The 15,766-nt window shown below is 43.8% G+C and overlaps 1 protein-coding gene across 1 annotated transcript; it reads left to right on the top strand.

The window, feature by feature from the left end:
- The first annotated feature begins 1,525 nt into the window (after positions 1-1,525).
- Positions 1,526-14,617, top strand: LOC121269352 (beta-1,3-galactosyltransferase 5-like). Its single transcript, XM_041173904.1, is given in 3 exon segments — positions 1,526-1,529; positions 13,907-14,117; positions 14,119-14,617. Coding segments are annotated over 3 exon segments (714 nt in total).
- The last annotated feature ends 1,149 nt before the right edge of the window (positions 14,618-15,766 follow it).

Consider the following 15,766-nt stretch of genomic DNA (forward strand, 5'->3'; position numbering starts at 1 on the left):
CTTCAGACACCGTTTCCGGAGGGGAGTCTCTCAATGCCAAAAGTCTGGTGGGTGACGTGGGCGGAAATTCAGCCCACTTAACAGTGTAGGGGAGCCGGAAGCGGCAGCTGGTGGTAGCCTGAGCAAAGAGGAGTCCTAACGAAATGGGGAATCCTGGAACGTGTGTGTGTCAGGAGTTCCAGGGATGCATCCAGTGTGAGGGGGCCAACTCTGGTGCTGAAAGGAAATGTCAATGTGTCTGACAAGGAAGCTGCAGCTGGAGCAACCAGTGCTGCTGATCGTACGGTCCCTGGAGATATGGCCGAGCTAGAATCCTATGTGGCTGACTCATCACAGACCCTGGGTGCTATTTGGAAGTGCCAGATCGGAAGAGGGGCTGAGAAAGGTCACCTCGAGCAAATGCTGGATATCATCCCAACCTGTATCATTTGCCCAGATCGGTGACACACGAAGGGAATCACAAAGAGAGGTAGAGAGAGAAAGAGAGATAGAGAGAGACTGCTGAATGAGTGTGTTGAGGAGCCGACGCTCCAAACAGGGCAGAGATTGGAAGCATGGGCAGTGGTGCTCTGAAAATAGTTTGTTTCTTGGAGTTATGCTTTCTCTTGAGAGTTGATAATGCTTTGATGCCAGTGGAATAAACTAAGCTTGTTTTATAACCTTCGTGTAGTCCATGTGCTTAAATCGCATGTCACGTATATTTAAAGCAGACAAATAGGCCATTCAGCCCAACAGGCTCATGCTGGTGTTTATATTCATACACATGCCTCCTCCCGTCCCCTCTTCATCTCAACCCAACAACATCCCCTTCTATTTCTTTCTCCCTTATGCATCTACACTATTCATCTCGACCACTCCTGGTGGTAACTAGTTCCATTCTGTGGGAAAAGAGGTTTCTCCAGAATTCCCGATTGGATTTATTAGTGACATCTTCTCTGTGTCTCGTAGCTGGGTGCAGGGAAGATGGGGCAGTGGGACTAGATGAGGTAATCTTACAGAGAGCCACACAGACCTGCTGTGCTGAATGGCCTCCTTCTGTAATCATTCTATAATTCTATCAAAGGCCAACATTCGATGAGCTGATTTGATTATCTTCTGTACATGACCGTGAGGTTTAAACAATAATCTACGAGGGCCCTGAATTCTCTTTTGTCCTCCAGTGTCTCCAGCTTTGATCCTTCACTGGTTCCAGCTTTGTACCTCCAGTGTTTCCAGCTTTAATCTTTCACTGGTTCCAGCTTTGTACCTCCAGTGTTTCCAGCTTTGATCCTTCACTGGTTCCAGCTTTGGACATCCAGTGTTTCCAGCTTTGATCGATCCTTCACTGGTTCCAGCTTTGGACGTCCAGTGTTTCCAGCTTTGATCCTTCACTGGTTCCAGGTTTATACCTCCAGTGTTTCCAGCTTTGATCGATGCTTCACTGGTTCCAGCTTTGTACCTCCAGGGTTTCCAGCTTTGATCATTCACTGGTTCCATGTTTGGAACTCCAGTGTTTCAATCATCGCACCTTTAGTTTTTTTTCTACATGTGTAAGTTTATAACTATTTCTGACTGTTATGGCAGGTGGATGGTAAATGCCAAGCTACCCAAATCCCAGAGGGAAATTTGAAGCCGCTGCCACAATTATTTTTGCAATTTGTACTTATTTTGAGATGCAGGCTTTGAATTCAGTAAAAGGCCACCAAGTCTTATTTGCTTCTTACAAAACTAAATTAAACCTATGTCAATAGAAGAAATGATTTGAAGCATATACATGGATCTTCAAATTACTACTATGATAACTTCTAAATCCCCTAATTAATCTAAACCCCAGTTACACCTCCGTGAAGGCAACAGTAGGACACAGATTTTAAAGGTCCCAGGCAAAGCAGCACACAATACCCTGAACAGCTCCACAAATATCCCCATCCTCAATGGTGGAGGACCCCAGCACATCAGTGCAAAAGATAAGGTTGAAGCATTCTCAATAGTATTCAGCCAGAAGTGCCAAGTGAACGATCCATCTCAGCCTCATCTGGAAGTCCCCTGCATCACAGGTGCCAGTCTTCAGCCAATTCAATTCACTCGACATGATATCAAGAAATGGCCGAAGGCACTGGATACTTCAAAAGCTATGGGCCCTGACAACATTCCGGCAATAGTACTGAATGAAGACTTGTGCTCCAGAACTAGCCGTGCCCCTAGCCAAGCTGTTCCAGTACAGCTACAGCACTGGCATCTACCTGACTGTGAGGAAAATTGCCCAGGTATGTCCTATACATAAAAAGCAGGAGAAATCCAATCCGGCCAACTACTGCCCCATTGGTCTACTCTCGATCATCAGTAAAATAATGGAAGGGGTCATCAACAATGCCATCAAACGGCACTTGCTTAACAATAACCTGCTCACTGATGCCCAGTTTGGGTTCCGCTAGGGCCACTCAGCTCCTTACCTGATTACAGCCTTGGTTCAAACATGGACAAAAGAGCTGAGCTCCCGAGGTGAGGTGAGAGTGACTGCCCTTGACATCAAGGCAGCATTTGACCGAGTGTGGCAACAAGGAGCCCTAGCAAAACTGGAGTCACTGGGAATCGGGGGAAAATTCTCTGCTGGTTGGAGTCATACCTAGCACAAAGAAAGATGGTTGTGATTGTTGGAGGTCAGTCACCTTAGCTGCAGGACATCACTGTAGGAGTTCATCAGGTGTCCTAGGCCCAGCCATCTTCGGCTGCTTCATCAATGACCTTCCTTCCATCATAAGGTCAGGAGTGGGAATGTTCATTGATGATTGCATAATGTTCAGCACCTTTTGCAACTCCTCAGATACTGAAGCAGTCCATGTCCAATGCAGCAAGACCTGGACAATATCCAGGCTTGGGCTGACAAGTGGCAAGCAACATTCGCACCACACAAGTGTTAGGCAATGACCATCTCCAACAAGAGAGAATCCAACCATCACCCCTTGATGTTCAATGGCATTACCATCACTGAATCCCCCACTATCAACATCCTAGGTGTTACCATTGACCAGAAACTGAATTGGACTAGCCATATAAATACTGTGGCTACAAGAGCAGATCAAAGGCTAGGAATCATACGATGAGTAACTCGCCTTCTGACTCCCCAAAGCCTGTCTATGATCTACAAGGCACAAGTCAGGAATGTGATGGAATACTCCCCACATGCCCGGATGAGTGCAGCTCCTACAACAATGAAGAAGCTAGACACCGTCCAGGACAAAGCAGTCTGCTTGATTGGCACCACATCCACAAACATTCACTCCATCCCACAGCGATGCACAGTAGCAGCAGTGTGTGTACCATCTACAACATGCACTGCAGGAATTCACCAAGGCTCCTTATACAGTACTTTCCAAACCCATGACCACTACCACCTAGAAGGACAAGGGCAGCAGATAAGATGGGAACATCGCCAACTGGAAGTTCCCCTCCAAGTCACTCACCATCCTGACTTGGAAATATATCGGCCGTTCCTTCACTGTCACTGGGTCAAAATCCTGGAATTCCCTTCAAAACAGAACCATGGGTGTACCTACACCACAGGAACTGCAGCGGTTCAAGAAGGTAGCTCACCACCACCTTCTCAAGGGCAACTAGGAATGGGCAATAAATGTTGGCCAAGCCAGTGAAGCCCACATCCCATGAATGAATTAAAAAAAAGTCAAATTCAAAGTGAGTTTTCTTAGCTTCAGTTCTTTGTAGAAAGCAGCTTGTGGCTTAGATGCTGAAGGCTTTTCACACTTGTTTCAGATCTTAGAGTGCCTTCCCTTACACACAGGCCTTTTCTCCTTTATACGTATTTTCCCCTTTGAATGGAAATTCCCATTGTTTCACTATGTCTTTGGACTTTTACCTCTTTAATAATATCATAGTACCAATTTTAACAGTACTCTTTGGGAAAAATAAACACACTGTTTCTTAACTTCTCCTGGCTAGGTGTAATATTTCACTCCCTCTTTTGAATTCAATCTAGTCTGGTTTATTTAAAAATGCAATTGTCCTCTTAACACCTTACATCCTAAAACTTCCCCCATGTTTACCTACTTAACATTTCAAACCCAGCTTATCTTCTGTTGCATCAAAGCCTTCAGACCAGCTTCTTTTAATTCAATTAAGTCATACACACACACACACACACACACACACACACACACACACACACGCTATTACTCCACTGTACAATATATTCTAATAACATTATGAAATTTATTATATCTTCCTGTCATTGTCAACGTGAGAAGCCCAGAACTTGTTGCTGTGAAATTCCTCTATTGATAATGTTAGCGGAGACCTCTAGCTCATTTAAATAAACCATTACGGCAGGTAATAAAACTATGGGAGAGGGACATCCGCCCAACAAGTTAAGAGTTGATGTGCTAACTTCCTCTCATGAAAGATTTGTTCTGAATTTGCTCCATCCACTTTCAGTCTCAAAGGCTGACATTGTGGGGACAGGTTACACAATCTAGGCTTGCCATAGAATGGTTACAGCACAGAGAGAGGCCATTCAGCCCATCATGTCTGGACCAGCTCTCGGTCAATGCGCCTAGTGCCAATAGTGCCAAACCCCTGACTTTTCTCCTTAGCCCTGCAAATCTTTCCTCTTCAAATAACAATCCAAATGCCTTTTGAAAACCACGATTGAATCTGCGTCCACCGCACTCTCAGGCAGTCCATTCTAGATCCAAACCACTCACTGCATAAAGACCTTTTCCCTACTGTCGCCATTGCTTCTTTTATCAATCATCTTAAATGAATGTCCTCTGGTTCTCCATCTCTCCACAAAAAAGAAAGCTACCTACTCTACCCAGGCCCTTCATGATTTTGAATAACTCTATCAGATCTCCTCTCAACCTTCTCTTCTCCAGGAATAACAGTCCCCATCTCTCCAATCTGTCTATGCAACTAAAATTCCTCATCCCTGAAACCATTTGCTTGTATCTTTTCTGCACCCTCTCTAACTCCGTCGCATCCTTCATAAAGCATAGCGATCCGAACCACTAAACCTCCAGTTTAGGCTGAACCAGTCTTTCATGCAGATTTATCATAATTTTGTATTCTATGCCTCTATAAAGCCCAGTGTCCTTGTGTTTTATTAACCATGCTCTAAACCTGTCCTGCCTCCTTAAATGATTTCTGCACATGTACGCCTAGGTCCCTCTGCTCTGATATCCACTTCAGAATTGCATCTGTTTTTATTATTATGACACAGCCGATGGTAAAGGCTGAGTTGTTCAAATCCCAGAGGGAAACTTGAGACCACTGTCATAACCCATTTTTGCAATTTGTAATTTCGAGATGCAGACCTTGAATTCAGCAGGAATAAGGCCACCAAGGGCATAATGATTGCAATTCTCCAGTCCTCTGGTGCCACGCCTGAGTCCAGGGCAGACTGAAAGATTATGCCCGGTGCCCCTGCAATTTCTACTCCCACTTCCTTCAATATCCTTGAATGCATCTCATCTGGTCCCGGTGCCTTCTCAACTTTAAGTACTGACAGTCCATTCAACACTTCCTCCTTATCAATTTTGAACCCTTCTAGTGACAGAGATTCTTTGTCTGTCACCATGGCCTGGGTAGCATCTACCTCCTTGGTAAAGACACGTACAAAGTGTTCACTTAATACCTCAGCATTTGGTCCATCTATAAATTCCCTATTAGGTCCCTAATCAGCACTACTCCTCCTTATACCACCCTTTTACTAGTTATATGCCTATAGAAAACTTTGGGATTCCCCGTTATATTGGCTGCCAGTCTTTTCTCATAATCCCTCTTTGCTTCTCTTATTTGCTTTTTCATCTCCCCCCGAACCTTCTGTATTCCTCTTGATTCTCAATTGTATTTTCTACCTGACACCTGATATAAGCACAGATCTTCTTCTTTATCTTAATTTCAAGCTCCTTTTTTATCCAGGGATTTGTTTGTCTTACCTTTCCTTTTCAATGGAATATACCTTGACTGAGTCCGAACCAATTCTTTTTAGAAGGTAGCCCATTGTTCAGCTACAGTTCTTCCTGCTAGTCTTTTATTCCAGTCTATCTGCCCCAGCTCCGTCCTTGCCCCCATTGAAGTCGGCTCTTGTCCAGTTAATTATTCTTATTCTGGATTGCCTATCATCCTTTTCTATCATCATCCTAAAACGTACAATACAATGATCACTGTCTCCTAAATGTTCCCCCACTGACACTTGATCGACTTGGCCCACCTCATTTCCAAGAACCAGGTACAACCAGGCCTTTTCTTGTTGAATTGGAGACATACTGCTGTAGAAAATTCTCCTGAACACAAACTAGGAACTTTTGTTCCTCTCTGTCCTTTAAACTACCACTGTCCCAGTCTACATTCGGGTAATTAATTCCCCCGTTATATCTACTCTGAAATGCCTGCATCTCTCTGTAATTTCCCTGCAGATTTGTTCTTCTATGTCCTTCTCACTATTTGTCAGTCTACTGGCTACACCGAACAATGTAATTGCTCCCTTTTTGTTCCTTAGTGTTATGACACAGCAGTTGGTAAAGGCTCAGTTATTTTAAATCCCAAAGAGAAACTTTAAACAACTGTCATAACCTATATTTTCAATTGATATGTTTGAGAAGCAACTCTGAATTCAGAAATGAAACCTCCAAGCCTCCAGAGGTTTTTTTAGAAAAATTAAATTGAACATTTATAAATTCTAGTAAGAAATTAAACACATACACATCTACAAATTACTACCATAATAACTATTAAACAAATCCCCAAATTAATCACTCCCAAATAATCTTCCCCAAAGCAACAATAACCCAAAAACTTAAACAGACACCTGGCAAAGCACATTTTATCTTATGAATTCAAAACGAGGTCCCTTTCAGTTTGTTCCTTCACAGACACAGTGGTAGGCTTACAGGCTCATATCTTCCATGCCTCTAACTTCCACGTACAAAACTCTTCTGTATATACCTAGCCTTCTCTTTGAATGTATCACCGGGCCCTTTGAACTCCGCTTCTTCTAACAATAAAACACTTTTCATAGGACCAATTTTATTTGTAATATAAACATATTGTTTGGTGTTCCCTAGCTAAGTGCAAGATTTGAATGGTTTATTCAACAAAATGCAAATGCACCCTCTACCTTACAGTTTACATCTCAAAACTACTATACATCAAAGCACCCAGACTAGATGGCTTTAATCCAATTTAAACACATACACTCACACTCAGACACAAACCCTACTACAAGTCCAATTTAAAATAATTTCCAATAGCATATATACATTAATTTCTCTTCATGATACTTAGCTCTAGCCAAATTGAGTCTGTCCTTGAACTCTCTGGGGCATCCTTTTTCTCTAGCACTGCAATGCTCTCCTTAACCAATATTGCCACCCCTTCTCCTTCCTTCCTTCCTTCCTTTCCTATCTCTTCTGAACAACTTGTACCCAGGAATATTTAACACCCAGCTCTGCCCTCCCTTGAGTCAGGTCTATGTTATCGCCACACATTTCCACATGGCAATCTGCGCCTGTAACTCCCCAATCTTATGTACTATGCTCTGTGCATTCACATACATGCATAGTAACCCTGATTTAGATTTTGTTGCTTTCTCCCTTATTAACTTACTATTCTCTATACTAGTGCTATCCATCCCTCCCAGTATTTTGTACACCCTGGTATTCCTCTCAATTCTTTTCTCTGGGTTCCCACACCCGTGCCGAGTTAGCTAAAAGCCCTCCCAACAACACTAGCAAAACACCCCGCAAGGAACTCCTACTCCTAGCTCTGTTCAGGTGCAACCTGTCCAGCTTGTACAGGTGCCATCTCCCCCAGAGCCAGTCCCAGTGTCCCAGGAATCTCCTGCACCATCTTTCCAGCCACACATTCATCTGCCTTATCCTCCTCTTTCTATACTCAATGGTATGTGGCACTGAGAGCAATTTGGAGATTACTAAATTAGATGCCCTGCTTGCTATCTTCTACCTAGCTCCCTAAATTCTGATCACAGGACCACATCCCCTTTCCTACCCAAGTCCTTGGTACCCAATGTGGGCCATGACTTCTGACTGATCACCCTCCCCCAGAAGAATGTCATGCAGCCACTCTGACATTCTTGACCATGGCACTAGGGGGGCAATATACCATCCTGGAGTCATGTCTAAAGCCACAGAAACACCTGTCTGTTCCCCTAACCAATGAATCTCCTATCACTATAGCTCTTCCTTTCTTCTTCCTCCCTCCTGTACAGCTGAGCCGCTCATGGTGCCACAAACTCAGCTCTGATTGCACTCCTCTGAAGAAACAGCGGCCTCACCAGCTTCCAAAATGGAAAACCAATTTGTGAGCGGGTCCCCAGGGAACTCTTGCACTACCTGCCTACTTCTCTTGGGCTGCCTGGTGGTCACCTATTCCCTCTTTATCTCCAGGCCCTTATGCTGCGGTTTGCCCACCTCTCTGAACGTGCTATCCACGTAGGTCTTGGCCTCGTGGATGTGCCACAGTGACTGCAGCCACTGTTCAAGCTCTGAAGCCTGGAATCACAGAATCACACAGTGCAACGGAGGCCCTTCGGCCCATCGAGTCTGCACCAACATGTGAGAAACACCTAACCTTCCTACTTAATCCCATTTACCAGCACTTGGCCCAAATCCTTGGATGTTATGATGTGCCAAGTGCTCATCCAGGTACTTTTTAAAGGATGTGAGGCAACCCACCTCCACCACCCTCTCAGGCAGCACATTCCAGACCATCACCACCCTCTGAGTAAAAATATGTTTCCTCACATCCCCCCTAAACCTCCTGCCCCTCACCTTGAACTTATGTCCCCTCGTGACTGACCCTTCAACTAAGAGGAACAGCTGCTCCCAATCCACCCTGTCCATGCCCCTCATAATCTTGTGCACCTCGATCAGGTCGCCCCTCAGTCTTCTCTGCTCCAATGAAAACAACCCAAGTCTATCCAATCTCTCTTCATAAATTAAATGTTTCATCCCAGGCAACATCCTGGTGAATCTCCTCTGAAACCCCTCCAGTGCAATCACATCCTTCCTATAATGTGGCAACCAGAACTGCACACAGTACTCCAGCTGTGGCCTCACCAAGGTTCTATACAACTCCAACATGACCTCCCTACCTATCTATGCCTCAACTGATAAAGGAAAGTGTCCCATTTGCCTTTTTCACCACCCCACTAACATGCCCCTCTACCTTCAGAGATCTATGGACACACACACAAAGGTGTCTTTGTTCCTCAGAACTTCCTAGTGTCATGCCATTCATTGAATACTTCCTTGTCAAATTACTCCTTCCAAAGTGTATCACCTCACATTTTTCAGGGTTAAATTCCATCTGCCACTTATTTGCCCATTTGACCATCCTGTCTATATCTTCCTGTAGCCCAAGACACTCAACCTCACAGTTAACCACCCGGCCAATCTTTGTGTAATCCGTAAACTTACTAATCCTAACCCCACATAGTCACCTATGTTGTTTATATAAATGACAAATAATAGGGGACCCAGCACAGATCCCTGTGGTACGCCACTGGACACAGGCTTCCATCACTAAAGCATCCTTCTGTCATCACCCTCTGTCTCCTACAACTAAGCCAATTTTGAATCCACCTTATCAAATTACCCTGTAACCAATGTGCATTTGCCTTCTTTATAAGTCTCCCATGTGGGACCTTGTCAAAGGCTTTGCTGAAATCCATGTAAACTACATCAGCTGCACTACCCTCATCTACACACCTGGTCACCTCCTCGAAAGATTCAATCAAATTTGTTAGGCATGACCTCCCTCTGACAAAACCATGCTGACTATCCCTGATCAAACCTTGCCTCTCCTAGTGGAGATAGATACTCTCCTTCAGAATTTTCTCCAATAGTTTCCCTACCACTGACGTGAGACTCACTGGCCTGTAGTTCCCTGGCTTATCTCTACAACCCTTCTTAAATAGTGGAACCACATTAGCTGTTCTCCAGTCCTCTGGCACCTCCCCCGTGGTCAGAGAGGAATTAAAAAATTGGTTCAGATCCCCTGCAATCTCCTTCCTGGTCTCCCTCAGCAATCTGGGACACAAATCATCCGGACCTGGAGATTTGTCCACTTTTAAGCCTGCCAACACCTCCAATACCTTGTCACTCCCTATATCAAATTATTCAAGAAACTCACAGCCTCTCCCCGAGTTCAATACCTTCATCCTCATTCTCTTGGGTGAAGATGGATGTGAAGTATTCGTTCAACACTCTACCGATGTCCTTTGGCTCCACCCATAGATTGCCTCCTTGGTCCCTAATGGGCCCTACTCTTTCCCTGGCTATCCTCTTCCCATTGATATACTTATAGAATATCTTGGGATTTTCCCTACTTTTACTAGCCAGAGCTTTCTCATATCCCCTCTTTGCTCTCCTAATTTCTTTCTTAAGCTCTACCCTGTACTTTCTGTACTCCACTAATGCCTCTGCTGATTTGCTTCCCTTGTACCTGTTAAAAGCCTCTCTTTTCCTTTTCATCGAATACTGAATTTCTCTGGTCATCCATGGTTCTCTGGGCTTGTTACTCCTTCCTGTCACTCTAGAGGGCACATCTTGAGCCTGTACCCTCCCCAATTCCTTTTTGAATGCCTCCTACTCTTCCTCAGTAGATTTCCCCACAAGTAGCTGTTCCCAGTCTACCTTGGCCAGATCCTGCCTTACTTTACTAAAATCTGTTCTCCACAATCCAAAACATTTTTTAGCAACTTGGCTATTTCTTTGTCCATAACAAGCTTAAATTGTACCATGTTGAGGTTGCTATCACTAAAATGCTCCCCAACCACCCCCTCAGCCACCTGTTCGGCTTCATTCCCCAGAATTAGGTCCAGCACCGCGCCGTCCCTTGTTGGACCCTCTACACATTGACCTAAAAAGTTCTCCTGTACACATTTCAAGAAATCCACTCCATCCAAGCCCTTAACACTATGTCTATCCCAATTAATGTTGGGGAAGTTGAAATCACCTAATATAAATACCCTCTTGTTATTGTTTTTACACATCTCCGCAAATTGTGCACATATTTGCTCCTGAATTTCCCGCTGACTATCTGGAGTCTATAATAAACACCTAACAATGTGACTGCCCCTTTTTTATTCCTAAGCTCTACGCACAAAGCTTCATTCGATGTCCCCTCCAAGATATCAAATCTCCTTACTGCAGTAACGGATTTCTTAACTAATAATGCAATGCCTCCTCCTCTTTTACCCCCTCCCCTGTCTTACTTGAAGATTCTATATCCCAGAATATTGAGCTGCCAATCCTGCCCCTCCCTCAACCACATCTCAGTGATGGCTACTATATCACAATTCCACATGTCAATCTTCACCCTTAACTCATCCATTTTACCTGTAATACTCTTAGCATCAAAGTAGAGGCCATCCACCTTACCTTACTCCCTTGAAACTTAATGCATTTGTACTCCCTCTGACTTGGAGCTCAAGTTTCTGGAGCTGACAGCACTTCCTGCACATGTGGTCAGCTAGGACACTGGTAGCATCTATGACTTCGCACATATTACAGGACATGCATTCCACGTGACTGAGCTGCCCTGCCACGTCTCAATTCTACTTCCCTTACATTAACTTTATTCTGCTTTAGATTATTTATATTGCTTTTTAATATTGGTCCTTAAATTTCCCTTATTCCTGGCATTTCACAGTTAAATCCAAGTATAGGAACTTTAAAAATATAACACTTTTCTAATTTACTCACAAGTTCCTACCTACCAAGGCCACCGCTCTTCTTTCTGAGCAAAGGTAGAAAAAGAAAGGGGCACCTCCTCCCTTCTCACTGAACTCCCTCAATCACGAAACTCCAACTGAAGCTCTCTACTGCAGTGAAACACAGCACTCTAGTGCAGACAAAGTCAGAACTGTAAGGTAGTCTACTTTTATACTCTCTGAACCTAGCATCTGAAAACCTGATTAAGCCAGTTATATAATTAACTAGTTGCAGCTGCAAGCTGAGCCTGTATGAGCCCTGTTTTAAGGCTGGACTGAAACTTACCTTCTTCCAACCCTAACAGCAACTTTAAGTTAATTGCTGAATTAAAGAAAGACTAGAGTTTAGATAGGATTTAACCCTAAATTTAACCCTTAAACTCCCTCAGTCACCAAACTCTAACTGAAGCTCTCTACTGCAGCCAGACACAGCACTCCAGTGCAGACCAGACTGAAAATCTTCCATTAACAATTACTCTCTGTTTCCTGTCACTCAGCCAATGTTGTATCCATGTTGGTACTGTCCCTTTTACTCCATCAGCCATAACTTTGCTCACAGGTCTGTTGTATGGCACTTCAAACGCCTTTTGGAGGTCTAGGTACACCACATTAACTACATTACCCTCATCAGCCATCTCTGTTACCTTTTCAATAAACTCGATCAAGTTACTGGCCATTTAAAAATACATTCTGGCTTTCTCCAGAACGAAAAGGAGTAAAAACTTGGAAATAAGAATACTGGTCCAAACTGGTCTTTTATACCTTAAAATGGAACACCAGTAAAAACTGGGAAATAAGAGTAATGATTCAAACTGCTTTTTCCTTCTGGATCCTTAACTGCATTTACCCAAGTGGCTGTTAATCTTGTCCTCAATTATCCTGAATTAAAAGTTTCCCCACCACGAAGGCTAAACAGACTGGTCTGTCGTTGCTGGGCTAATCCTTACACCCTTTTTTGAACAGAAGTGCAACAATTGCAATTCTCGGGTCCTCTGGCACTTCCTCTGGCACTACCCCTGACCATAAGGAACGCTGGAAAATTATGGCCAATGCCTCCCCACTTGATACCCTCACTTCCCTCCCTATCTGTGGATGCAACTCACCTGGTCCTGTTGCCTTATCAACTTTTAAGTACTGCCAGCCATCTAATAACTCCTCCTTGTCATTGCTGAAAACTCATCAAGTATCTCAACTACCTCCTCATTCACCATAACTTGGTCTTCCATGATAAAGACAGATGCAAAGTAGACAGTTAGTACTTCAGCTATGCCTCCTACCTCAAATGTGTAATTTTTTTTGATCCCTAATCAGCCCCACTCCTCATTTTACCACTCTTTTTAGTATTTATATGTCAATAGAAGACTTTTGGATTCCATCTTATATTTAATTGAGGTGTTTAAAATGATTACAAAGGCCGATAGTGTTGATAGAAAGAAACTATTTCCTCTGGTGGGAGGAGTCCAGAACAAGGGGGCAGAACTTTAAACTTAGAGCCAGGGCATTCAGGGGTGATGTCAGGAAGTACTCCCTCACACAAAGGAGAGTGGGAATCTGGAACTCTCGCCCAAAAATGATATTGAGGCTGAGGGTCTTTTGAAGTGCTTGAGATGGAGGTTGATAGATTTTTGTTGGGATAGGATGTTAAGGGACCAAGCGTCTCCATGTAGTTAAACTACGGGTTGGCCAAAAGCTCACTGAATGGCTGAAAGGCCTCCTCTTGTTCCTGTGTAAGAGGCTCAAAGGGCTGAACAGACCCCTCCTGTTCCTGTCTAACATGTTTGAGGAACAGAATGGCCTCCTTCTGTTCCTGTGTCACAGACTCGAGGGGCTGACTGGCCTCCTCCTGTTCCAGTGTAACTGGCCGGAGGGACTGAATGGCCTTTTCCTGTTCCTGTGTAACTGGCTCAAGGCGACTTAATGACCTCCTCATGTTCTTGCATAACAGGTTAAGGGGCAAATGGCCATGTATTGCTGTGTTCCTAGTCTTAAAAAGGAAAGCGCTTTCCTTTGCTTTGCCTGGACTCCACCAAAATCGACTTGTTTATTTTATTTACAGGTGACTCAGAGCATGAAGATATTTCTTGTTGGAAGCTGTTGTTTCAAATTGCTTGCAAAAAAGAAATATTATTTGGTTTTTGCGCCCTCTATTCTGATATTTATTATACTTGGATATTTAAGCTTGCTCGGTCATTCGCCAGACTTGGGGGCGAGCGCGGACAACCCATGGCAAGAGGGTGGTGAGCTACTTCCTGCTCGGGTACAGCCGAGAGCATCAGGAGCAGCTGCTGAAAGAAAGTTCACTGCACAAGGACATCATCCAAAAAAATTTCACCAGCACTTATTACAACCTGACCACCAAGGTGCTGATGGGCCTGGAATGGGTGAGCCGATTGTCCGTCCACCTCCTTCGTGATGAAAACCGATTCCGACATGTTTGTCAACACCGATCACCTGACCAAGCTCTTGTTGGGAATGAATCACACGGATATCTTCACCGGCTTCATCATGAGGAATTCTGGAGCTATCAAAAACAAATCCAGTAAATGGTATGTCAGCGAACAGGAATATGCTCAGGAAACATACCCACCATTCTGCTCAGGCACTGGGTACGTACTTTCGACTGATGTTGCCCACCGAGTGTGGAAGATTTCCAGGAAGGTCCCCCACTTTAAACCGGAGGATGTGTACGTCGGGCTGTGTTTGGCGGAGTTGAAGATCACACCAGTGAAAATCCACTCAGAGCAGAAATTACACGATGGGAATGTGAAGTTTTCTGTTTGCAGCTTCCGTAAACTCATCACCTCTCACTGGGTGAAACCCAACGAGCTGCTGATCTACTGGAAAGCACTGGAGGATGCAGCAGATAAAGACTGTCCTGGATATGGGTGAAGGAGGCCATCTTGAAGAGGCTTTTCACTGACACCTTCAAACACACTTCCCCCAATTCCTGTACTGTTCAGTATCATCACAACCTTGTAAGACCCCATCACCGGTGCTGCTGCTGTGCGGGTTTAATACTCAATGTAACTTCAAATATATTTGTTACACATGTTGATAAGAGATGCGTCAAGATGTTTCATTTAACTGTCTGCTGATGGAAATTGTATATCTGCATTCACTTCCTCCTGTCTCTTCACACTTAGTATGGAAACAGCCTGTGTGAAGTGCCCAAGCTGTAATTATACCCTCCTCCCAGTGACGGTGCTGTAGAGCCTCAGTTTGACGCCTCCCAGCTTCTCAATCTGTACCATAGCAAAATGAACATCGCTACATCCCAAATTGTCATTCACTGTCACTTTTGAAATAATATAATATATAATAAAGATATCTATATTTAAAGTAATTAGCAAAAGAACCAGAGCGAAGATGACGAGACGTGGTCTGATATAGCGAGCTGATATGATCAGGAATGTGCTGCTTGGAGGTGTGTTGGAAGCTGATTCAGTAATGACTTTCCAAAGGGGAACTTGTTAACTGCCTGAAGAGAAAAAATTTTGCAGGGCTATAGGGAAAAAACTGGGGGAGATAGCTCTTTCACAGGGAGGATTTCTGGAAATGGTCAAATTAATCTAAATGCTTTCCAGGAGACAAAATGTCTAGAATTTTGAATCTTCAGAATAATATTTTAAATTAAACAAAAAAAATCACCTTTCACATTCACATGATTAATCTAATGTTTGCACTGGTTTTGTTATTGCTTTTAGCACCATCCATAATGGTTTTATTTCAAAGCTTCAGCATGTCGCAGGAACAGAATATACATTTTTTATCCTAAGATCATAAGGAAACAGGAGCAGGAGTGGTCCATTCTGCCCCTCAAGTCTGCCCCATCATTCAATAAGATTATGGCTGATCTGACTGAGGTCTTACTTCCACGTCACTGACTATCCCCAATAACCCTGGACTTTTTTGTCAATCAAAAGTCTGTCTAACTCAGCTTTGAATATATTCAATGACCCAGCCTCCACTGCTCTTTGGGGTAGGGAATTCTAAAGATTAACAACCTTCTGAGTGAAAACTCCTTACCTCCATCTTCAA

The sequence above is a fragment of the Carcharodon carcharias genome, chromosome 24 (assembly GCF_017639515.1).
Source record: "Carcharodon carcharias isolate sCarCar2 chromosome 24, sCarCar2.pri, whole genome shotgun sequence".
NCBI classification, from domain to species: Eukaryota; Metazoa; Chordata; class Chondrichthyes; order Lamniformes; family Lamnidae; genus Carcharodon; species Carcharodon carcharias.